The following is a 24,035-nucleotide window of genomic DNA, read 5'->3' on the forward strand; positions in this document are numbered from 1 at the left end:
TATATGTGTATTATTTTTATTCAAGATAAAAGTTAAGTAGAATTTGACGTATTAGAAATTTCTGACGATCAAATCGGTCAAAAACCTTTTAAAATATCGGTGTTTCGAGCAATAAAAATCGCGACAATAGGTATTTAATCTTGGAGAGGGGATGCGTTGATAGCTCAGAATTACACCGATTAATTATCCAACTTTTGTTTCTATATCTTAACTAGTTTTTAAGTTTTTGAACAATAAAATGATCATCACGCGATTTTTCGTGATCTTTAAGCTGATTTTGGCATGGAAAAAAACAGACACATTTTTTCCGCCAGACTTTTTTTTCTCGCCCACTGTAGGAAAGGGCCCCAAAATATCGAGATCAACTCCCACTATTTCTCACCGCAGCCTTTTCTTTAGCTTATCTAATGGAATTTTCAGCAGTATGCATAGCTTACTGCTAAATTTTATTGCTTAAAGGTTTCAAAATAATGATTATTATTATTAATAAGCTATCATTCACTTGGCTTAGCTTAGCTTGGCTTATATTTTTCTTAATCTTATGACCATACTATATCCTACTATACCATACTATCTATTCATTTATATTTATTCACCTTTAAGTAACAAATACCAAGTAATCCGTCCCAGCCTTTAAGCTTTCAGCCTTCTTCTATATCACGAAAAGACTCATGTTCTGAGAGCATTACGGCATTGCAGTGTTGCGGACAGCATTTACTCAAGTAATATTTCAATGGCAGCTACGACTTTCCTTACTTCTCTTTATAGTTTTATATTGAAGTTTAATCAAATATACTTCACTTAATCTTTAAGCTAACTTATGCGCATATTATGCATAACGCTTGCTAGCTTTACTTTCGCGGCCGACGAGGCAATGGTAAATTAAATTTAGTCGAGAGAATAAGATACACTAGAATATATTTGCAAATAAGCAGTAGTGAGAACACTCGGTCGTATTAAAAGAAAGGGGGAAAGAGGAAAGAGAGGAAACTTTTGCATTAAAAAAATACATTTTAAAGCAGAAATAAAGTCCCGTAGAAACTCGTGAGAATAAAGCGACACAGCGTTGCCCTTAAAAATAACTCGTAAGCATCGCCCGTCCGTCTGTTCATCCCTCCTTCCTCTGGGCCGTAATTGACATAGCGATATCTTCTGTGTTGCCTCTCTCTCTCCTTCTCTCTTTCCTTATACAACGACTATACATACAACCATAACTCCAAACCAAGCACCTTCTCCGTCAGCATCCTCCCAAACAAATCAGCTTCTACTTACTGCTAGCAAAGCAGGCAACAATACTTTCCACCCTACTCTCCTTCTTCCTCTCTTCCTCCCTCGCCCAATCGCTTAGTCACTTAATCCCTCTCCCTTCCATCCCCCCATTTCCATTCTCCTTTTCCCTCATCCATCCCCCCCTCTATATCCCATATATCTCCTTTATCTCTCTTCTCCAACATTCTGCTCCCATCCCTCCTCTCCAAAATTCAGAGTTTTTTTTTGCCTTCATCTTAACTGTAAAAATGAGTTCTTAACTATAATCATAACTATAACCATATTCTTAATCTTAATCTTACCACAACTAAAGTCAAACCCGAATCTAAAACCAAAATCTAAACCCAAATATAACCCTAAATCTAAACCCGAACCTAAACCTAAATACTCCTCCCCCTCCCTCCTCCCCATGTTTAAATGTCGGACCCAGTTTAGCTTTATAAATCGTAAGGCGGTGATTTCTGAATGGCTCAAAGCCTTATCAGCTCAATTGCATAGACCAAATACTAACTTGAAAGATGCCTTTCAAGGCTGGATTCTTATAAGTTGATTGGTTTAAGCCCTGGTAAGATCCCTTGCAAAATTATACTTTAGCATATATTCGTGGGGGAGAGTACGCAGGAAGCTCTTACCAAAAGCACAGCACAGCAAAGCGCAGCACAGCACAGCAAAGCATAGCCCAGCACAGCCATGACTACTTGACGCAATAAGTCTTTCTTGCACGCATACTCCCCCCTTCCAATGGATACATGTGGAAAGTATAATTTTGCAGGCATCTCACCAGGTCTTGAACCGATTAACTTACTACGTAGTAGTATAAGGATTCGTTCAGCCTTGAAAATTATCTTTGAGCCAGTATTTAGTCTGTGCAGTAGAGTTGACAGGGCTTTGAGCCATTCAGAATCACCGCTCTACGATTTATGGAGCTAAACTGGGTTCGACATTTATTCATGGGGGGGGATGGTAGAGCAGTCAGTCGTTCCATCACGCCTCTCATCACAAGCCCACAGCCTTATAAAAAGACTGGGCTTAACTACTCTAGAGTGATAAGTATTCCATCAGGCGAAAGCAAAATCAGAACAACGAACAAGCCTCTCAAACGCCGCCAGCGCAGAACTACCAACGACAAATAATCCCTCCAAACTTATAACCCCGAAAAATTCTCCTGGCCCAAGGATAACGACCACGAACTCCACCGCGAGCACCGTTCCCGAGGCATACAGCTTTCCTCAAAGCACTTCTCAGCAAACCGGCTGACTTTCATCTGGCCTTCCTGGCCACTGCGCAGTTCTACTCTAAGCATTGCACTCGCTGAGTGCTACCTGGATGCTTACTCTTACTGTTTCCGTAGGGAGGACGGGTTCTGCTCCGCCCTACGTGGATTGTAGGGGTCAATACCATACACGCGGGCTGGGTCCATTTGGGAAGCGTGGTACCTCCCCGAGGGAACTCATTCTAATAGTATTGTAAGATAAAAATAAGTTGCGTTTTATATTGGAGTTTTCGACTTGGTCCCTTTTGGCTTTTAAGGCGTTCTTTCCTTTCGTGTACTATCGTGTGCATCTACGACTGACTCCGGTCCGGCCTCGGTACTCGTACTTTTGCGATTATAATACAGCATGCTTTTAAGCTGGCTACGGCAGTATCTGCTTTGCTACGTTGGTTTTCATTAACGAGAGGATTATCTTTCATTATGATCTAAAAACTCTCTTTCAAATACTAGCCCTAATTTTCTAGTCCCGCGATATCACAAAATTCTTATAAATTATAAATCATAAACCACAAACCATAAACCATAACCCACCCCCCAAAAGCATTTCACTAACAATTCACACCGAATCAGTCTCTCACCCCCTATCGAACACGTACGTATAGCTTTACAAGCCCTCTCAATCCGCACAAGTAGCTACGAAACATCATCGTTTCTCATCTATCGCAAAGCAGGCTATAAAGGCCCGCGTCCGCATCTCTTGTGTATGAGCCGTTGTATTTGCAGATAGCTTTTTTTTTTCTTTCTTTCTATTTTTTACTTCTTTTTTTTTTCTTCTTTTTCTTCTTCTCCTTTTTTTTGTATCGAAAGCGCAACACCGTATCGTCCATCAAATCGTCTGAAGAACCCTTTCCCTCCCCTTCCCTTCCCACCTCTCCCACCTTCCACCCCATTCCCTCTCTATCGCAGATCCTCCTAGTCTTTTCAATCGGTATGCCCGTCAGACACACATCTCATCCGACAAGCTAATTCACATCCGGCATCGTTTTCAAAGGGGGTGTTTTTTTTCTCTCCCCCCCCCCCCCCACCTTTTTTTCTCCAAGTAAATTTTTTTTGTAAAAAAAAAACAAAGGAGGACGCTCGTTCGCAAATCCATCCATCAATCCATCCATCCATCCGATCACATCGCCGATAGAGGGAAAAAAATCTCTCCCTCTCCCTCCCTGCTCCCCCCTGTCATTTCCGCAACAGGTATGTAAGAAGACACCAGGTACTACGAATCAAGACAGGCTCAGAATCTCCCTGTCGTCACTGGCCCGAGAAATTGTGCAGGTAGTCAGTCCATAGGAGAAGAAGAAGAAGAAGAAGGATGGGATGAAGAAGGATGGGATGAAGAAGCTGTCTGTCGGTGATCAAATCAAAAGCAGAATAAAGAAAGGGTGGCAGGCGTACCGTGTACTATATACATAGAGCGTGGTATTCTTCGAATTTCCCCTCATTTATATATTTATATATATACATATTTGGCAAGAATGCCAAGTCTCTCCCGAGTTTAAAACCCTAATAAGTATTCCAATTGAATAATGACGAGTCATATACTCGTCAAGTGTGTAAGAAAGGAGGGGGGGTTTCTTTTGAATGAGGCTCGCTTAATCTTATGGTTGATGCATTAGCAGTTACCGTACCTAGTACTGTACAGACAGACCAGACAGACCAGCCAAACCAGCCAAAAAGAAAACAAAGGAGAGACCCCATAGCATTGCTTACTTACTTACTTACTCACTTGCTGGCTTGCAGCTTGTCTACGCACAAGAAGTCGACACAAAAACAAAACACACTGCCCCCGACCCCGACCCATCATCTATCAACCAAAAACACCCGTAGAAAAAAGACAACAAAGAACACCAGAGGCTCCCTAAAAATGCCGAGAACACCAATCCTCTCTCTACCCTAAGCCTTGAAGGCCAACTCCTCACACGTCGCCATTTCACCACCAGTTCCCATTCCACCCCCACGTCCGCCCAACACTCAGGCCCAGCGAGCTAAGCGGACCACCAGCCCCCTTACCCTTCCCAACAACACTCGGCACAAAACTCTTCAGGCTCTCTTGTCCTACGCTCCGCTTGTTCTTCAGCGCCAAGTCCATAATCCGACTCCGCTCCTCTTTGATCTCGTTGAGACTGTCCCCTTTCCTATTCGGATGATTCGACGGCGAATCTACAAACGAGCTGAGCTGACTTGGGCTACATCCTTCATCCACGCTAAAATAGTGATCCGCACTGATGCTACCTCGCGGGTGACGAGACCGGCCGCCCCCGCGGGATGCACGACGCATTTCACTCCAGACTTTGCGCGCGGGGTCCACGTCCTCCGAATGGCGCTCATCAGTATAGGTGGAGCGGATAGAGTCGAGACGGGCGAATGGGCCGGTGAGTGGAGGAGGTGCCATGGTGCCCTTTGCTGAAGCAGTCTGGACCAGCGGAGATGGAAGCTCTGGTATTCCGATCCGAGCTGCAATACTCGTGTTGAGGAAGGGCTTGACGGTTTCCTCACTCGAGCCTGCCGCATTTTCAAACCTTTTTTCTAAAGGGATCGGAGTTCGTTCGCTTGCTAATTTGCGAATGACATCTCTGGCGCTTTCGGATGGGAGGTAAGTTTCGGCCAGATTGATCAGAGGATTGGCTTCAAGTGGAGAGTTGATCGTCTGACAGGTCTGTGAATTTCGAGGTGACCAAGCAGACAGTGGATTGTGCCTCTTGATGACAGCAGTTGCTTCCGTCTGCAGCCTGGTGATGTGCATGCTCATTCCCTCTGCTGTGGTAGCATGGCCCTTGATGTTGGGAAACGCAGAGTGCTTGTACGTGAGCCGAACTGTTAGGTATGGAGTGAGCGTATCGCCCAAGTCATTCTCCAACTGGGCAATCAGGCCATCAGACGACGACTCTCTGATATGAGTAGGTGGGACGAACTTGCTAAATCGTATCTTGGCGAGGATAAGTTGAGTTTCTCCAGCCCTGACTATTTTCGTCTTGTGGAGATCGCCAATGATTTCCGAGACGAGACAGCCGCGACCGGGATGAAGGTCAATACGCATGGAATGTAAGCGGCCATAGGGCCATAAATCTGGGAGGGACGTCAGTTTGATTTGCAACAGCCAGAGATAAAAGAAAAAAAAAAGCACACCTGAAATGTGAACATTGCTCAGTCGGCCGCCACTATCCCGGTTCTCGCATCCATCCGCCTTCTGAAGTGTACCGGTGATCTCGATGGCTACCCACAGGAAACAGTTTCCCGTATCAAGACTCGAGATTTCAGGGGTAATAATGATTTGAGGGCAAAGAACAAAGACGTCTGGACCAGCAGCCCTGTCGGATGAGCTGTAAGACGGCGAACCCCTCATATAAGAAGAAAGTCGAGAATTAACGCTGATATCGGTGGTATCCAAGCTTCCAGGCTCGAAAGAGTAACCACTGTCTGTGGAAATGATGCTATCTGTACAAGACTCGGCACAGCTAGGCTTCCTGCTTCGCGAAAGTCGACGGACCAAGGCGACTTTTGAAACTTCGGACTCCTTACGGCGGACTGACTTGGAATCATCCGACATGCGCCCCCCGATAGCTCGCAGGAAGAAGTTTTTAGACTTTGAAGGACGGCGTTCAGAAATCTTGGGCGGGCTCGCGCTGGGTGGAGGCCGAGGAGGCCTTCGGATAGTCGATTTAGGTGTAAATAAAGAGTGTCGATTGTCTCGATCTGCGTGACTAGTGGGTTCGATGTCTTGCTTGTGTTGGTAGAGCTCCGACTTGAGGAAAGCCCCAGCGCTGTTCGCTCTTAAGTTTGCAAGAGCTTGAGCTTTCGGCGTGACTTCCAAGTCCTCTTCCGGCTCATTCAGGTCTGCAATCAGTTAGTATGCATTTCATCACTCATCCCGCTCCTCAACTTACTCGAGTACTGCTTCAAAAGATCTTCAACCACACTCCCTTTCCTAGCCTGCCCAGCAGGCTCATCCAAAACCGCCCCCACCCCAACCACAGTCGCCCGCCCTGGCCTCTTCTTCCTCACCGTCAACGGTCTGTCGACTCCCTGCGGTGGACTCCCCTTGCTCTCGTCACTCCCAGCAGAAGCTCCGCGACTTCGTCGGATAGCTTCTCGCGGCGCTGCACAGTGGGCAACGGTCTGACTACGCTTGATGATCCGAAGGGGTTGGGGCGTTGTGATCTCTCGTTGCTCTTGTCCGCCACCCGCGGATTCGCGAAGCTCCACGCGAGCCGATCGCTCCTTGACGGATGCCATATCCTCTTCGTCAAACTATCACTGCCAACAGGCTCCTCCTTGTCGCCCTCGCTGTACGATCTCACCCTCCTCCCTGGAGGTCGGGTCTGGTTGACGAACGTGCTGTAGTCCTCACGAGAATCGATACTCTCGAGATCGATCCACGAGTCGGCGTACAGCTGAGTAGAACGGAGATTAGAGCGCCGGAGCTTGCGGCGGCGGTTGGCCTTGCTGGTGTCGGACCAGGGGACCGACTCGTTCCAGAAGTTCTTGAGGTGGCGGCCGAGTCGTTTGCAGACGTGCGAAAACTTGATGGCAATAAATGCTGCGGATACTGCTATTACAATCGGAACGAGGATGAGTGCTCCGATTGCTGAGTTACTGCTGCTCATAGCCAAAAATCGAAGAATGGTGTCATGCTAGAATTGAAAGATACGTCGATGGAGAGAAGAGGTCATCCAGGGCAAGGCAAGTCTTGTTTTGTTTGACCGTGGGATATGAACGCTTGGAATTGGGAAGGGGCGAGCCAGAGGGATAACCTCTACCGCTGCCACTTGACATCGAGTCGTGTATGATAAAAGGAAACCGCAAATTGACCTCGTCAAGATATCCGGAAAGTAAACAATCTTGCTATCGAAGACATGGATATTCGCCAAAACGCATTGCCAGTAAAACTGTAGTTTAATGCATGATGAAACCCTCGATAGGCTGGCATGACATTTTGGACAAAAAGACCCCGAGCCTGAGACAAGGGATGGAGGAAGGAGAAGGTAAAAGGTGGGAAAAAGATGCGGTGAAAATTTGGCGGCACTGCATTTCAATCAGAGTCCCAATACCGCTCGTCTATGAGCCATAAAACATTTTCACGCTGGTACTGGAAATAACAACTTAGCTCGGATGGGTGTATCGTGCCCACTGGTCCCTTTAGCATCGAAGTCCCAACTTCTCTCCCACTCCTCTTCTCTCAACCATAACATCAGTAGGCTGCCCAGCAGCGGGTATTGTCTTCCGTCGTCTCTTTCTCATGATCCAACCTTCCACACCAAATCCTCTCCCTGGACAGCCGCCCTTCTCTGAGCATCCTCCTGAGCCCCCTCAACACTCTCCCGAATCCTCTCCATAACACCTCCGATCTCCCCTTCGTCCAGATTCAGAAACCTGATCAGATCATCTCCCGCCTCTTTCCCAAAGAGTACCGCCTCCGCCACACTATTGTCGACCCCCTTCCTAACCCTAACCTCCCACACCCCATCCCAATTCCACTCCCCCGGTCTCCTCTGTCCCACCACTCCCCCTCCACCCGCCAGACTCTTATACCCCTCCGGCGTCCCATCATCGCTACCCGGGACCTCGCTCAACGGTACAGGCGGAGGAGACGTGGGCATGACCTGCCCAGATTTAACCCTATGCGTCCGCCACGCATGCCACGCCCCAGGATTCCCCGCGGCCTCGAGCGGCACCGCATCCAGCACCGCCGCATCGTCAAACGTACTCCTGATATACCTCAACACCTCATACGTGCCCACCTCCTCCCTCTTCCCCTCACCACTACCCGCCGTCGTGCCGCTCCCCCCTACACTCCGGGGCGTCTCGCTCGCCCCGGAAACCACGGACACAGGACTCGACAACCCGCTCACGCTAATCTTGCCCGGCGTCCCCATCGTACTGCCATTGTCGTCGCGCCGCCGACTCCGCCGCCCAAACCACGTCGGAAAGCCCGCTCGCAAGCTGAAGCCCCCGGGCGGCAAGCGCTCCTCGTCCGTCGCGGACACGGTGCCTTCGGCGCCGTTCTGCGTGTCGGTCGTGTACATGTACGTCGTCAGAGGGGTGATCAGGGGGTGGAACATGTCGGTGCTGAAGGTGACGAGAGGTGGCAGGGAGGGGTAGGTAGGTGGGAAGGAGATCTGAAAGCGCAGGACCGACGGGGCATAGGGGGCGGGGGGGGGGGGACATTAGCCGTTTGTCTGGTAGGTACAGGCACGCTTTATTTTTAGGGACTTGAGGGCGCATGCCTTTGCGGATACAGAGGACGCCAGACCAGAGACTGGGGTCGCCAGGTGTGAGGGACACGAAGACGCCATGAGGACAGGCGTATTTGAGGCTTGAGCTGCCACTTGTTAGTGTTGTTTTCAGCGGGAAGGAGGAGGTAGCATACAACTCTATTAGCAAATGCTGCTTCCGCACCGCGGCCAGGTTGGAGAGGTGGCGTGGGGCCATTGTTGTAGTGCTAGAGTAATTGAGGTGATGTTGACGCGTGGAAAGTTGGGGAGACGTGATGATTGCCATTTTCGCTAAAGGCTAGCCTTGTTTGAATTGATGTGCATAAGGTACCCGGGCAGGGAGGAATTGTTTCACTGGGCATATACTTTTTTTAAACGAGAGAGAGTCTGCGTAATGTACTGATTGTTTACTTCGTGATACGTCTATTTTACGCAAAATGCCCCAGTGTCGCTTTAGGGTAACAACCTCTCGCGAACAATGAGCATCATCATTGACCGCCAGGGATCATCCATCATTAATCATCGATCCGTACTGATCGTGCATCCTATGACTGATCTACTTACTTTGCCCCCAATCTCCCCTCAATCTTCGCCCTCTCCTGCTCCCTCAACTGCTTCACCTCCTCCTTGCTCGCATCATACCTCGCAGAGACCTGATTGAACGGATTCTCCTCACTCTTCTCAAACTCCTTGCGGATCCTCTCCTTCTTCTGGTTCTGCCTCAGACCCTGCCCGCTGCCATCACTCTCCATCTCCTTCAGCCGCCTCTCCTCAAAGGCCGCAAATGCCGCCTTGAACCTTCTCTCGGGATGCTTATCAATCTTCGCATTCGCCTCCGTCGTCAGCGACAACGCATCGAGCGCGTTGTCGATACCTGTAGCATTGAGCGCAGCGGGCGGGGCGTCGTCGAGGGAAGAGAGGTCGAGGGGTCGGGACACGGCGGATTTCTTGACGGCGGTCTTGGAGTTCTTGGGCAGCGCGCGAGCACCTTTCTCTTCTTCCGCCAGGAGGGCGTCTTTCTCGGCTTTCTTGCGCGCCTGCTCTGCTTTCTTTGCGGCTTCGGCTTCCCTATCCACGGTTGCGTTTAGTGGTGGGGTGATCTCTTCTCGAAGGGTTGAGATGTCTCAGTTTTGATTGGGGAGGGACTTACTTCTTAGCGTTGCTCTTTGCGCCCTTGCTCCATTCTTCGTCCTCCTCCTGAGCTTTCTTTGCGTTCTGCTGGGCAGCTTTGGCAGCTGCGGCTTCGGCCTTTTGCGCGTTCCCAGAAGCCTTCTTCGTGTTCTCCCCTGCCGATTTCTTTCCTCCCATATTCGCAGTTGCTTTGTTGTACCTGAAAGTTGAAGTTTGGAGCTGCGTGAACTAAAGAAATCTTGTGTGGGATTGTTCTCTGCAAATCTGCGAAGTGGCAAGTTACCCCGCCATGCCACCTTCTTGGTGACGGTTCGGAGCCATTATTGATCCGGCAAGATCAGCAAATCACGTGCAAGGTGTCTCCGATAAAAGGGAAAAAAAAAAAAGAAAGAAGAAAAAAAAAAGAAAAAAAGTGCGAGATGAGAATCCAGAATCGAGAGTATTTCGGTATTTTCTATTCTCGTTGTCAGACCTGTTTTGCGGCAGAAAGCGCAGTTCAATACACTCGCGAAGCACAACACCGCCTGATAGGTAACGGATGCCGTGATCCCGGGTCAAGCGCTCCCTTGACAAGACAATTATATCATCTGTCAGAGACGGGAGATCTCGCAAATCTCACGTCAAACTCAAATCCTGCTGCAGTGAAGCCCAGAGAAGCGAAGCCGGAAGACGACGCGGTGTGTGGTTACTCGACATCTATGCAGTGTAGCCTCGCGATAGGCAGCGGATTCAGGAAGTCAACAACATGGACATCATATGACTCGGGCGGCCAGCCTTGCCTCGAAAGGAGCTCTATCAAAGGAACGGGCGGCACCACGTATGCTGCCGCACCCACGCCATGTGAGTTGTCAAGTGGTACGAGATCAGTCCCGATCTGAGCCAGCTCTGGATCCTGCTGTGTCAGGTCATCTCGAGCTGGCTGCTGTGTCTGTCCATTCGTCAGGATGTTGGGAGGCCTTCCCCCGAAACGAGCTGCTGCGAGCGCATGCTGATATTGAAAATGGGAGGCTGCTGCAGCACTTGGCCTCATGACCTCGGCGCTACGCGAGAGTATGCATAACAAGCTCAAAAGATCGGATGGTTTTTCGAGAACTACACCGTCAATCAAGCTTATTATTCAATGAGGTGAAGCTAAGGCGGCCAATTCGGCAGGCCAACGGCTTCAGCGTTGCAGAAAAACGGGGCGGCCGGTTGCAGTTCTGGCTTCTGAAGACAGATGATCGCCCGCCTCTCACCTGCATCATGCCTGTCGTTGGTGTCGATCAAGTTGGCAGATTAGTAAACCAAAAAGAAGAGGCCTTGTTACCTGGGCTAATGACCGGCTAAAGAAGCGTGGTCGCGGGTGATAAGAGGCTGCGACTCCATGGTAATGGTGATGGTGATGGTGACGGTGACGATGATGATGCCTCGAGCGCTGCCTAATGTATGACCAAGTCTGATGCAGAGCTGGCGTGACGAGACGAGACTCCAGTGGTGGACTTATTACTGCTCTCGAGATGCTCATTGTTGTGCAACCAACGAAGTCTGAAATGTTGAGATGGCTGCATCGAAACCAATAGCACGACCCAACAGGGGCGGAGATCGAAGCGTGTGTTATCTTTTCTTGGAAGGACATGCGACCGCGCAAGCGTGTGCATGTAGGAGGCCTATGTGTATGTATGCAGGGCGAGCAGAGTGGCAGGCGCTGCAGATGGTCCTTGGCTCGGAAGTCCAACGTCTTCTCATTTTCGAATTCGGACAGTTTTTCTCGAAGGTCTTACGCTTGTCGTGTCTTGTCTTGTGCCACCTAGGGGAGAAACGGGATTTGAGAAAGTCCCAGACGACTCGATTGGTTGGGTTATCCATACACCTACACCGCCATGTAGCGGCCGGGCCTGCTCTGGATATCAGACATTTGCGTCGTCTCAGTAGACGAGTTTTCTATGATAGCACATAGAGACGAACGACAGAAGCAGAGGGGTGTAGCCACCCGCCACACCTCTTCGGGTCCGGGGGGGCCCTGGGAATGCATTCACGATCCTGGGACAGATATAGCTCACCGATTAACACCGGCTTCAAAAAGGTAAGGTTATCGTATCTTGCTTGTATTGTGACCGATTGAGCTTAGATGTGATCGGAGCGTGCAGTAAAGCGAAAAGACACGAACTAGGTATGCAGCAAGGCTGAGCAAGCACCTCTTCCCAATGAACCTTCAGATATACCTACCGACCTCCCTGTCAGTCGTAGTGACGACGTTGCTGAGCACCAACCCGACCTCCCTCCCAATGCACTCAGCACAGCAGCAGAACACGGCAGAGAGGTTAAAATTGCCCACTGCACTCTGCACCTGCATCTCGTGACGGCTGTCTGAGGTGCCTTCTGCTGTCAAGGGCATTCGAGATGGAGACCGGGCGCGGGCCCCGACTGAAAGCGGCGAATGCCAAACCAAAGGCACCCAGTATCCCGGGTGTGAGAGCTTGCTGCGAGTGATAGCAAGCGGGCGCGACGAGATTCGTGATTGGCCACGCCGACGACAACTCGCCACAACCACGCCGGCCGGCCCGCGATCCTCAGTTGGACGAGACGTCATGGAATGGAGGAGAAGGAAGGCGGTCACGTCCTCCCTTCCGGAAGCTCCATCTCAATTTCCTTTCTCTGCTCTACCTCCGTACTCTTCGCGACATTGGAAATGGCGGTGTGAGCGAGTTGTCTGTCACGCACGCGCGTGCAGTGCGGTCGGTGCAACGAAGGCGAAGGCGAAGGCGAAGGCAAAGGCGAGACGAGACGAGACGTCCGGAATACCTATGGCACCGAGAACAAGAGGTCATCGTCATCGCCATGGTCGTTGTCGTTGTCGTTGTCGTTGTCGTTGTCGCCGCGGCTCGGTTTCATGCCCATCCTGATGCCGAGGGCCGTAGCTACTCCTAGATTAGTCTGTTGGTTTGGTTTTCGCTTGGCGCGGAGCTCGGAAGATGGTGTTCTGAGCTTCCGTCCAGCTGCTTTTTTCTGCGCAAGCTTTGTAGCCAAGCCGTGTACACGCTTGCTCGACCTGCCTTTCAACGTTCGGCTAAAAATCGAAGAAGCAATCATTACTACGGAGTACAGTAGTCTGGATAGTCGAATCAGAGACACAGAGTACGTACAGTAAGTAGCGTTAGGTAGGGTCAGGCGTCAGTCCATACTCGGTATAGCCGAGCACCTACCTAATGAGACCCACCTGGGCCTAGTCCACAGGTAGTAAAAATGGTCCGTTCGTCTCAATACCGTACAAGTAGTGATAGTTGTAGTAGTAGTACTTACGGAGTAGTAGTTGTACCACAGTACAGGCCGAAGTGTTGCAGCCTGCGGGTAGGTAGGTTCTCGCTGTTTTTGTAAGCTTTTATTCCTACCAGGCTGTGTACCACGCCTCCGCCGCGATTACGTCTAAACAACGCTGTCTCATACGTACTGTATGGATAGTTGGATTACTGAAACTGAGAGAAAAGGTCGAAAAAGCAGCGTTAAAATACCTATCGATTAGCATTCAAATCCATTCGATATGCTTTTGCTATATTCCCGATCCAATAGGACGCTTCTCCGATTTACTATTAGAGTCTCCTTCGACCCCTTCGAAAATCCTATTTCCCTTGGTAAAAACCCCTGTTTCGTCCGCTCAGGGTGTCACAATTACGCCTGTGACGCTGTACTACTGTATAGTTGTAGGTAGGTAGGTAGTACGTGGTACGTTGTACCGTACTTGCTGATACTGTACCGTACTGTTTGGCTTTTACTCGGATCCCATCGTTGGTCTTCCCCGGCGGAGTACTTGAGGAAGAGTTCCGCGGGCGCACTACTCCTGTAAAGGTCGAAAGCCAGGGTAGGGAGCGGACCCAGACCCGGACCCGGAGCCGGGACCCTGCTTTTCTGTACTGCCTTAGGCCTTGTCATTGGTCGATCCCAGAAAATCGCCGAGGCCCAATGACTATAGCCATAACCATGACCATGACCATCCATAACCATGACCATGACCAGAGGAGTCAGGACTCAGGAGGAAAGAAAGTTTGTGTGTGTTTACACCAGCAGTGCACCACCATTTTCCATCAACCCAAGCGAAAGTAGGCGAGGCCAAGCCGCCCAGGACCCGGCCAATTGGAAAGGGCCGATGGCCGACGGGGCCCTCTCGTGGGATGATCAGAGCTCTGAGACAGCGTTGGGCCCCTTTTTGTGTTCTTCTTTTCTCTGCAATCTCTTCCAAATACCTTCTCTGATCCCTGTCGAGGTCCCGATTCCGCGGGATAAGGGGATAGTGGTTGGCTCACTCTCCCCTACGTCTCAGGAATATAAGAAGAAGAATACGAAAAGGAAGCAGAAGAAAGTAAAAAACGAAGAAACAATCCGTAATGACAATTCGGTCTGCAGACATCATCCAATCCGGAGCGATATGTGCATGCAAAAGCTTCTAGCAAAAGCAAGAAGTGTGGTCGGTCTCCTAAATTCGGTTTTTCCCCCCTCCCTTCGACATCACTTGCAGCGGGCTCAGCAAACTCCGTTCGCCCTATTGCTTATTCCACTCACCCTGCATCTGACCGCAGAAGCAACGAACGGTTCTTTTTCAGGGGAGGGGGGTTGAATAAGAAAAAAAAAGAAGCTAAATAAAGAAAGAAGGAAAGTAAAAGACAGATCTGTACGGAGTAACTTCAGCATCTCGGATTCGATGCGCGGGGGGTGGAGCCTGGCTTCGGGTTGACCGTTGCTGGGAAATGCTGGCAAGCCAGAGCACTAGCAAGCAAGAGACAGAGTCTATCTACCGTACTCTCCTCTGTGCACAGTCAGATCCAAGTACTGTACGAAGAAGGACCCCTCAGATCGCTGCCCGGCGGCTGGTCCCCTGCCCCTGACAAACTCACAGCCCCAACCTGGAACAGCCCTAGCCTTGCGGGATCCGGAATCCGGAAGCATGCCCAACCCAACCAAAGCAGACAGACGAGCTGGAGTGGATGCTGACCGGCCAGGGGATGGGAGGTCCGTCGGGACCGGTGATCTGGTCGCGCTGGGACCAAACTCTCTCTCTCTCTCCACACGGGCCAGCTAGGTACTCGAGCTGCTGAACTGTAGGAGATGATTTCCGATGCCAAAATCTCCGTCTGCTACTCTACTTGCAGTAACATTTGAGACAGAGGCCCATAATTCGTATCAGGAGTATTGCAACCTGGTTCTCGGAATTATCAAGATCGTGATCGGGATCGTGATTGTGATCGTGAGCGTGAGCGTGATCGTGATCGTGATCGTGATCCTGATCGTGATCGTCATCTCGACCTCCGTAGATATGGTGTAGTTGTTATCGACTTTGGCCCCGGCCAAGGCCCAAAACTTTAGTTGGAGCCAGACGCAGTATCCGCAGATTCTATCTAATATTAGTATAGAGTTCATGATCAGTCCGTGGGATTCTTTTGCCATGTCATCTATCGCATCTCATCGCTTTTCATCTCACATCTCATCTCACTGCGTGACTTTTCAGCACAAGCAGCCGTCTCGTGTCGTGACACTGGCGGACCTATGTCCTTCGGAGAGGCGGGAGAAGGTTCCGTAGAGCCAGTATTCAGTCAGTCAGTCAGTCAGTCAGTCAGCCGCCGAGAGCTCGCTCGGGTTATCTTTCCTGCATCAGCATCAGCATCGTCATTCATGACGGCGCGGGAAAGTGTGTTTTGATGCCCACATCACGCTTGGGCGAAGGGGTCAGTTCTCACCTGGAGTATGTTTTTCTGCTAGTCGGAGTAGTCGTAGTAGTCGTAGTAGTAGTTGCAGTTGTATACTGTAGTTGCAGTTGTACTCTGTAGTTGTAGTTGTCGTTGTAGTACCGGTATAGTACAACTGTTATAGTAGTATTAGTATGGAACAACTAGTAGTATTAGTATGGAACCATGCCGGATCTAGCCAGGGGAGCCCGCATGGAGGAAAATTCAATTGCACTCACTTACTACTGTACGGACTGGCTAGCTGGCTAGCTGGCTAGCTGGCTGGCTGGCTGGCTGGCTGCCCGAACCAGCTCACTGGTTTGGTGTCAGTCACAACGTGGGGTCAGGGATGCATCCAGCGTGTCTCTGTAGTCTCCAGAAATTCAGCGTTGATAGCGTTGATTAATTGCATATTGATGCGGGTCAGGTAGATAGATGTAAGGGGGCCGAGTCTCTATCGTTGATCTGCTTCTTCAGCGCAAAGAGGACCAATGGCCACAATAAAAACCGACTGACATATATGCACTGACATATATGCACTTCTTTTGTCATATGGGCAACCCACGGCCGACGCCGCACACACCGCTCTGGCTCTGGCTTCGGCTTCGGCTCTGGCTCTGGCTCTGGCTCTTTGGCTATAGCCCTGGCCCCGGCCCAATGCGATGCGCGGAGCACCAGCCGGGCCACAAAGCGGGAGGGAAGACGACCTGAGACCTTGAGACCTGGAGACCTGGAGACCCTGTCGATAAGGTGAAAGGGAGTTCCTTACCCATATTTCTTATTTTACTACCGCATCCGGCTAGATCCACCGTCTCGCCTCGTCACGTCTCGTCGTCTCTCAGCGCAGCGCGTCCTCGTCACCGCCCCCCATGGAGGAAGTAAAAGTAAAGAAAGTAAATTACTTCTTACTTTTACTACGTACTTGTAGCTACCACAACTACCTACTAAGGAGGTACTAGGTATAATCTACAAAGGGCCCACGGCCCGGGAAAGAGGGCCCGCCTACTTTAACGGCCCTCCAAATTTCCTCCTGGCGGTCAAGTACATACATACATACATGAGCGTCCTCCGGCTCCCCTGAACACCACGTCTTTTCTATCCCTTCCGTCCCTCCAGACCTACTCATCACCATCCTCACTGCCATCACCTCAATCCTCAGCCTCGTCGTCACAATCACCATCCTCATTGCACAGCAGATCATACGCAATACTTAACACTCACACATGCCCTCCTCCTCTGCCACTCACCGCACCGCACCCGAGCTCGCATCAAACAGCAAACAGCAAACACCGCACCACACATATATATATACCTAGGTATATACACACACACACACATATATATATATATATACACACACGCAGCCACACGGTCGAACCATTTTCGGAACACCGCACACTCTCCAGAGCGAACAAAGCGAAGATATAACTTCACCTGCCCCTCCCCCTCCCCCTCCCCCTCCCCCACTGAGTTGTATATCCCGCTCCCTCCCTCACTACGCCCACATTCCACAAAGAACATCCAGCCAGCACCCACCTCCGGTCGAGTCCGGTCGAGTCCAGTCGAATTGAGTCGCTTTTCCCGCAATACGATAGAGAGAGAGAGCGAGAGAGAAAGAGACAGAGAGAGAGAGACACAGAGAGAGAAAGAGACAGAGAGAGAGAGACAGAGACAGAGATAGAGAAAGAGAGAGAGAGAGCTGCAGCCTTTAGCTATGGCAGGCGCACGACCGACGGCTTCCCGGAAAGGGAAACAGACTCCGCCCTTCCCAGTCAGGCAAATGACGATTCTCGGTGAGTCGATCCAGCGAGGCAGAGACAGACGGACGGATTGACTAGTTCTGCTTCGGCTTCTTCTGCTCTTTTGTATTCCGGATGTGGACTGACCCCGAAGCGTAGCCTTGTGTCGCATCTGCGAACCCATCGCCTTCATGTCCATCTTCCCATACGTTTATTTCATGATTCAGGACTTCGCAGTCACCACGAACGATGCCGAGACGGCAGTATACGCAGGCATGGTCACGTCCGCCTTCGCCTTCGCAGAGTTCTCGTCTGGTGTTCCTTGGGGCAAGCTGAGCGACCGCATTGGGCGCAAGCCGGTGCTCCTGACGGGGCTGGCGGGCACGGCGCTCAGCATGTTGATCTTCGGCTTCGCACCAAGTCTGCCCGTCGCGCTACTCGCCCGCGCCCTAGGCGGCCTTCTAAACGGGTACGTGGATTCCTGGTCCCCGTTCCTTTTTGCAGGAAATGTCGTACAAAGTTGCCCTTCTGACGGGAGCCTGCGTTGTAGGAACATTGGCGTCTTGCAGACCACAGTCGCCGAGATGGTCACGGTCAAGGAACACCAGCGTAAGTCTCATCTGACAGCTCACGATCGCCCCCGGAGAGAGTCTCTTGCTGACCCGTCAACCTAGCTCGGGCGTATACTATTATGCCATTTGTGTGGTGTCTCGGGTGAGCTTCCCCGCGATCTCTGTCAGTTCTCGCAACCGGCAACTAACCGTAGCGTGTTAGATCGATCCTCGGCCCAACGCTCGGCGGCGCATTGGCCCGACCAGTCAAGAACTATCCTTCCATCTTCTCCCCGGGAACGATCTGGGCGCGTTTCCCCTACCTGCTACCTAACCTGGTCTGCACTGTCATTGTGACTTGCGGCGTAATCATCGGCATCCTCTTTCTCGAGGAGACGCACGCCGAGAAGAAATACCGTCGCGATCCGGGTTTGGAGGCTGGCCAGTGGATTTTGAGAAAGGTGACAGGGTGCGCAGATTCGAAGAGGGCCACGCGGTGCGAGAAGGTTACGGATCTCGATGAGCTGACGTCGCTGCTGAGCGACGACGATCAGCCCCCGGGATACCGCACCACCGAGGGATCGCCGAAGCTGCCATCGACTCCATCGCCCGAACCCGAACTGTTGGATCTGAATACGCCGGTCGCGGTCCGGCCTCTCTCGAGGTCGCTCAAGCCAGCAACGACCAAGGCTTTCACGAGACAGGTCGTTCTCAATATCATCGGCTACGGCATCCTGGCTTAGTAAGTTGTTTTCACTCTATCTAATGCACAACGCAGAAGAATCTCTGCCAGGGGCCAAGAATTAATCGGTATGTAGCCACACCATGACTTTCGATGCCATGCTGCCCACGATGCTCAGTACAGAATCACCTCCGAAGGGATCGGATGACTGGCATCTTCCATTCAAGTTTGTCAGTGGCTATGGACTCGAAACGAAAGAAATCGGAGTCATCCTCTCCGTGCAAGGCCTTTACTCGATGATCGCCACCGTCTTCTTCTTTCCCATCATGGTGCGCCGCCTGGGTGCCCTGGGGCTCTTCCGAATCATCGCCATCACCTACCCCATCCTCTACATTGTGACTCCTTACCTGGTGCTGCTGCCGGATAACCTGCGCATGGTCGGCATCTACGTAGTCGTGATCTGGAAGTGCACCTTCAGCACCATGGCCTACCCCAGCAACGCCATCCTCCTTACCAACTCGGCGCCGTCTCTCCTCATGCTCGGCACTATCAACGGCGTCGCTGCATCGACTGCCTCGCTATCTCGCGCTTTCGGCCCAACTGTATCCGGCTTCCTCTTCTCCGCGGGTCTCAAGCTGGGATACTCGGGCCTTGCATGGTGGTGCAGCGCCGTTATCGCTGTCCTCGGGGCCGTCATCTCTCTCCGCATGACCGACAAGGGAGGCCGCATGGACAACAATGAGAAGGGCGTTGAGGAAGAGGAAGCGCAGCTCGAACTCGGCCTCGAAGAGCAGATCCTCGCCCTTGACTCGGCGCTCACATCAGCCGAGTCACGATCTGACTCGCAACTGAACGAATATCAAGAAACAGAAATTACCCCCCTTATCAGCAAGTGATGAGTTCTCTCGCGGGAAGCTCCACGGCATTACGACTTCACGATTTTCGTCAAACTGCTCTGAGCAATATTTTACTTCACCCTTCCGCCGGAGGACTCACCTGTATAAAAAAAACACTTCTTCCTTGCTATTTACGCTGTGCTCGCTTCAAGCATCGTTATTAGGTAGATATCCTCGTTCAGCGTCTCTTTTTCTACTCGGACTATGGGCTCTCATTTACAGCTACTTCGGATCTTTCGGCGCAGACTTCGGAAATTCGATCGGGAAGAGAGGAGTTATACAAGATGGGATGCCCAGAGAAAAATTCCAGCACAGACGCAGCTTTGCAGATCTGGTTTGGGACGGAGTTTTTGCTTTTGATCACTCTTATCTATGTTCCCCTTACTCCACATGCCCTCCGCCTCTGGGGACGAGTATAATGCACGGGAACATCAATCAGACCGGGGCTTCACAGACGAGGAAAAGAGGATGGGAAGGCAAGGGACAAGGATACGGGGACAAGCATTTCTAATCGGCGTTTGCGTTTTCTTTCTTATCTTTTCCTTTCTTTTTTAGCTTGCTTTATCATTGGATTTCTTTTCCATTGGATAGAATGGGGGAGCCAGCATTATTATACCTCTTTGCTTTTTTTTTCTTCTTTTTTTCAGTGCTCACGTGGAGCAGTTGCCGGCTGGCACGAGGAATTGTTGTGCATGGATGGTTAGGTGGCCACTTGTATATCAATTTTTTATCTTATATCGACAGCGTTAATGAATAAACCGATATTCTTGCCGAGGTGTTTTGCTGGCGGGGCTTCTCTTGCGTTGGAATCTTGATTCGCTGAAGCTCTTTGTCATGTCAAAGACCTGGCTGGGGCTGCGTGTTATTAGCTTGGGTTATGGGCTTCCGTATTCTCAGCGCGCTAACGGACGGGGAAAGGCAAAAGTGTGAGTGGTTTCTAATCGTCGGCTCGCTTAGATGGGCGTCTCTTCAGAAGGAAAAAGAGAAAGAAAGAAGACAACCGCACGTTGAGAGGGCAACCTGTAGGTACCTAGTATGGGGAGAGGGGTTTGGAATGGAAGAGATTTGGATTTCATTTATTTATTCATATATATCTGTTGATTGGGGCGGGGGTCATTCTCTTGGGGTGTAAATTTTGGGGGGGGGGGAGAGGGGGAGGTTCTTTTTCAAATTTTTTTTTTTTTTCATTACTTTGGTTTTTTAAGGGAAGAAACCACACCGACAGAGCCTTTATTCCTGGCCACCCACTCCACCATCCATCCATCTATTCTATTCGGTTTCTTCCACGGCCTGGGATCTCGTCTTCGTTTCTCGTTTCTCGTTTTACGTTTGTCTATGTAACGGTAATCTTTATCCTTAGATAGTTTGGCTGGCACTCGGTGCTCTTTTGGCTCTTGTTTACTCCCCAACGCCGCTCCGCGCTCCGCGCACAACAAGGCTAGTTCTTCACATCAGGTCCCCAGACGCCACTCACACTGCCTGTACTTCCTACGCCTACGGAGGAGACGCTCGGAGCGTATTGCGTCCCCGTCCCAGGCAGATACCTCATCCCATCCGCTACCAGACAGCCACATTCATATTCATCACTGGCTGCGTCGTCGACATCGGTGTCGTCGGCATAATACGCGGGTAGCGCTTCCTCCATGAATCTATCGCTCACGGGGGGGCTGGGATCGGATTCTGCCACTGGTGGTCTGCTTCCGGCCCCTGAGATCGGGATCGAAATGGGAACCGGATGGGGAATCCACGGCTGCGGCGCTGTTGGAAGCGCGGAGGGCATGGGAGAGCGGGTGGCTTCCTCCGCGTCAGAGAGAGGGAGAGGGTGCGGTTGCCGCTTCTCTTCGTCATCTTTAACGTCGTCCCCGGCCTCGCTGGCATTCTCGTCTCGTAGAGACATACGTGCGAGGAGCCGCGTGATGATATTCTTATGCGCTTCACGTCTCCGGGCACGACGTCTGCGGCGCTCCTCTCGGCGCGACGACCGGTGCTGAGGCTGTGCACTCAGGCGACGGTGGAGAGCGGCGAGGAGGAAGGCGCAGAGCAAGCCGAGGGTGGTGAGCGTGATTATCTGGAGTGCGCGATATCCGCTGCCTGTGGGGCTGTGGTGATGCGGGTCTGGGGGGCCTGGGGAGAAGAGTGCGGAGGCCAGGCGTGGGCCTCGGTGCTGGGAGTCGTGACGGGGAGGTGGGCGCGGAGGTGGGGGGCCGTGTTCTTCGTGGTCTGGCTCCATGTGGTGAGGAGGATGAGGGGGAGGAGGACCGTGATCGAATTCGGGCCCTCCGTGCTCGGCAGGATGGGGTGGAGGTGGAGGTGGTCTTGAGCTTGACCTTTCTGGGCCGTGTTGAAGACCTTCTCCGTGACTTCTGTGATGCGAAGGTCCATCGAACTCCGAGAATCCGTTTTCGCCGTGGTGCGGAGGAAGAGGGGGAGGAAAATGGGGTCTCTGTCCGCGATGAGGTGGGCCATGGCCGCGAGGCGTGTGGTTTCCACACTCGGACCCATGGTGTTTGCCGAAAGGACCATTGCGATGCTGACGGGAGTCGTCGAAGTCTTGGGCATCTCCGTTGATCTTGCCGTACACCATGTAAGCAGCGTGTTTAGCTTGCTGAGCCATGGCTCTCGCAAAACACCTGAGACTATCGCAGTCCGTAATGTCTATCTTGGCCTGCCGAAACTCGCGTTGGGCCAATAGACGCTCCTTCTGACGAATGAGATACTTGATCTCTCGGAGCTGGCTCCAAAGACAGCCCAGCTCAGCGCGCTCGGCATCGTGCTCCTCATGGGCTTCGTGGAATCGCTGCAAGGTCTCGCGGTTAGGGTTGGCGACAACCTCATCTGGGACAGACAGATCCGTCTCAACAGTCAATATCTCTGTCAGACCCGACTGTCTATACAGTAGCGAAAATCCGGTGTTCTCAATCGCCCTTCCATCAACGGATTCGATAGCGAATTTCATGAGCTGCGCATCCGGAACCCCGCTAACTCTGATGCAGTGAAACTCCCACGATCCGAGAACAATACTCTTCGTCGTTGTCGGGACGGATCCCTTTCCTGTCGAAACGTCGCCGGCCACGGTTTGAGGTAGGACTGTGCCAGCGACTGTCACGTTTCCGAATCCACATGCCGTCTCCGAATTGAGTATCTCGATCTGGAACCCCAGAGTCTCTGCGTTGGCATCAGGTGATCCTCTCGGGAGTTCAACATTGACGTGGCCGAATCGGCGGTCTTTGCAGGAGAAGAATCAGCACATGGTACGCTGACAGGACTGAAACTTGACGGTACCGTCAATTGACCTGACAACTCTGATGTCCCGCTCCTGGCCAACCTGATCGTTAGACATGAAAGGTGCTGCAAGTACAGGCGCGAGCAGGGCGCTGAGCCCTACAGCAGAAAATAGGCGGTGCATGCCGATGGAGAGGCGAGATTCGGCCGACGGTAGTAAATACCAGAAGCGAGAATGAAAAAGGGGTAACAAATGGATCAATGTCGACAACACCTGGACCATTAAATTTTTATCTGACGCCTGAATCTCGAGACAAGAAGAGAAAGGAAGGGAAAAGCCTGGTTTGATAAAAGTCCATTCCCCTCTTCTGTGGCTGCGCAATGTTCTCCAGGCCTCGTCGTCGGCGGGGTCGCTAAACCCAACGGACATCCGAGGGTGACGACACTCTCGCATCGACCCTGTCGGCAATCGGTGGGGGGCGTATGGGCAGTGGCGCTGCAACAATATAATTCCGACCCAGGATTCGTACGAAGCTTTGCTTGGATAGCGACGACGAGGCTTGAGCTGAATAAGATATCGGGTTTGATGCACGGGGTGAAAGGCTTAATCCGAGACACTTATACAGTATGGGTTGGTGTTGGGACGACGTTGGAGTTGACAGAAGAACCGGGTGGAGATCACTCGGTCGGCATCGGAAGTCCATATCTCATCTCAAGACCCGTGGCCGGTATTTGATGGAGCCAGTCGCTAGCTGGTATTGATGGTTGTCGATGGCTGCAATGATACTGGATCGCATCTGTCGTGGCGATTCGCTAACCTCAAGCTGAAGTGTGCGTCCACTATATTGCCTCTTGGTGTTTCCTTTTTCTCTACCCTTCTTTTTCATAGATTACAAGTCCTCATACCACCTACCAGATCTAGAGAACCAACCCACTTTCCATCTCGCATCATATAGACCCGCAAACTCTGGATGGGACATTGTTTCTTGCTAACCGAGTGAGTGGTTGTTGCGGGACGGACGACAGATAAAATGCTTGATGGAGGAGCGGTATGTACGTTCAGTAAGGCGTGGGATCTGTGGTTCTGCATAAACTCCATCATCAAGCCCACCACCGGGAATATTTGATAGTTGAGTCCATCCCGCTTCAGCAATATACGTCGAGATATGACCGTGGTGGTTTCTGGGATGGGTATGTAATATTCTAGTGCCTCTTCATCCCTCTATTCAACAATATCCACTCTTTGCGTGCTGGAAGGTTACCTGCATGTTAAACCGCACTGTCCGGTACTGAATGCAAGCGGTTACCTGTGACACAAGCTTATATGTCGTTTAAGATCTTGGATTGCCGTATTCTACTGCGAAAATATTCAT

At 51.3% G+C, this 24,035-nt stretch overlaps 6 protein-coding genes across 6 annotated transcripts; 1 reads left to right on the forward strand and 5 right to left on the reverse strand.

Moving 5' to 3' along the window:
• Nucleotides 1-4,466: 4,466 nt before the first annotated feature.
• L3040_002075 (uncharacterized protein) lies at nucleotides 4,467-7,140 on the reverse strand (the record flags this gene model as incomplete). Its single annotated transcript, XM_007290718.1, has 4 exons — nucleotides 4,467-5,602; nucleotides 5,663-6,370; nucleotides 6,421-6,784; nucleotides 6,835-7,140. The coding sequence occupies 4 exons, from the start codon at nucleotides 7,138-7,140 to the stop codon at nucleotides 4,467-4,469; spliced, it is 2,514 nt and encodes an 837-aa protein (XP_007290780.1).
• Nucleotides 7,141-7,770: 630 nt separating this feature from the next.
• Nucleotides 7,771-8,965, reverse strand: L3040_002076 (uncharacterized protein; the record flags this gene model as incomplete). Its single annotated transcript, XM_066157002.1, has 3 exons — nucleotides 7,771-8,652; nucleotides 8,747-8,855; nucleotides 8,904-8,965. 3 exons carry the CDS (start codon nucleotides 8,963-8,965, stop codon nucleotides 7,771-7,773), a joined length of 1,053 nt encoding a protein of 350 aa, XP_066012999.1.
• A 343-nt stretch (nucleotides 8,966-9,308) lies between these two features.
• On the reverse strand, nucleotides 9,309-10,056 carry L3040_002077 (uncharacterized protein; the record flags this gene model as incomplete). The annotated part of the gene is made up of 2 exons (XM_007290720.1): nucleotides 9,309-9,816; nucleotides 9,899-10,056. The coding sequence occupies 2 exons, from the start codon at nucleotides 10,054-10,056 to the stop codon at nucleotides 9,309-9,311; spliced, it is 666 nt and encodes a 221-aa protein (XP_007290782.1).
• Nucleotides 10,057-10,564: 508 nt separating this feature from the next.
• L3040_002078 (uncharacterized protein) lies at nucleotides 10,565-10,909 on the reverse strand (the record flags this gene model as incomplete). Its single annotated transcript, XM_066157003.1, has 1 exon — nucleotides 10,565-10,909. The coding sequence occupies one exon, from the start codon at nucleotides 10,907-10,909 to the stop codon at nucleotides 10,565-10,567; it is 345 nt and encodes a 114-aa protein (XP_066013000.1).
• Nucleotides 10,910-17,352: 6,443 nt separating this feature from the next.
• Nucleotides 17,353-19,440, forward strand: L3040_002079 (uncharacterized protein; the record flags this gene model as incomplete). The annotated part of the gene is made up of 6 exons (XM_066157004.1): nucleotides 17,353-17,365; nucleotides 17,471-17,780; nucleotides 17,862-17,920; nucleotides 17,986-18,025; nucleotides 18,086-18,604; nucleotides 18,681-19,440. The coding sequence occupies 6 exons, from the start codon at nucleotides 17,353-17,355 to the stop codon at nucleotides 19,438-19,440; spliced, it is 1,701 nt and encodes a 566-aa protein (XP_066013001.1).
• A 1,438-nt stretch (nucleotides 19,441-20,878) lies between these two features.
• Nucleotides 20,879-22,846, reverse strand: L3040_002080 (uncharacterized protein; the record flags this gene model as incomplete). Its single annotated transcript, XM_007290723.1, has 2 exons — nucleotides 20,879-22,665; nucleotides 22,723-22,846. The coding sequence occupies 2 exons, from the start codon at nucleotides 22,844-22,846 to the stop codon at nucleotides 20,879-20,881; spliced, it is 1,911 nt and encodes a 636-aa protein (XP_007290785.1).
• Between the last annotated feature and the right edge of the window lie 1,189 nt (nucleotides 22,847-24,035).

Source organism: Drepanopeziza brunnea, assembly GCF_022702325.1.
Source record: "Drepanopeziza brunnea f. sp. 'multigermtubi' strain 214-2 chromosome Unknown ctg2, whole genome shotgun sequence".
NCBI lineage: Eukaryota > Fungi > Ascomycota > Leotiomycetes > Helotiales > Drepanopezizaceae > Drepanopeziza > Drepanopeziza brunnea.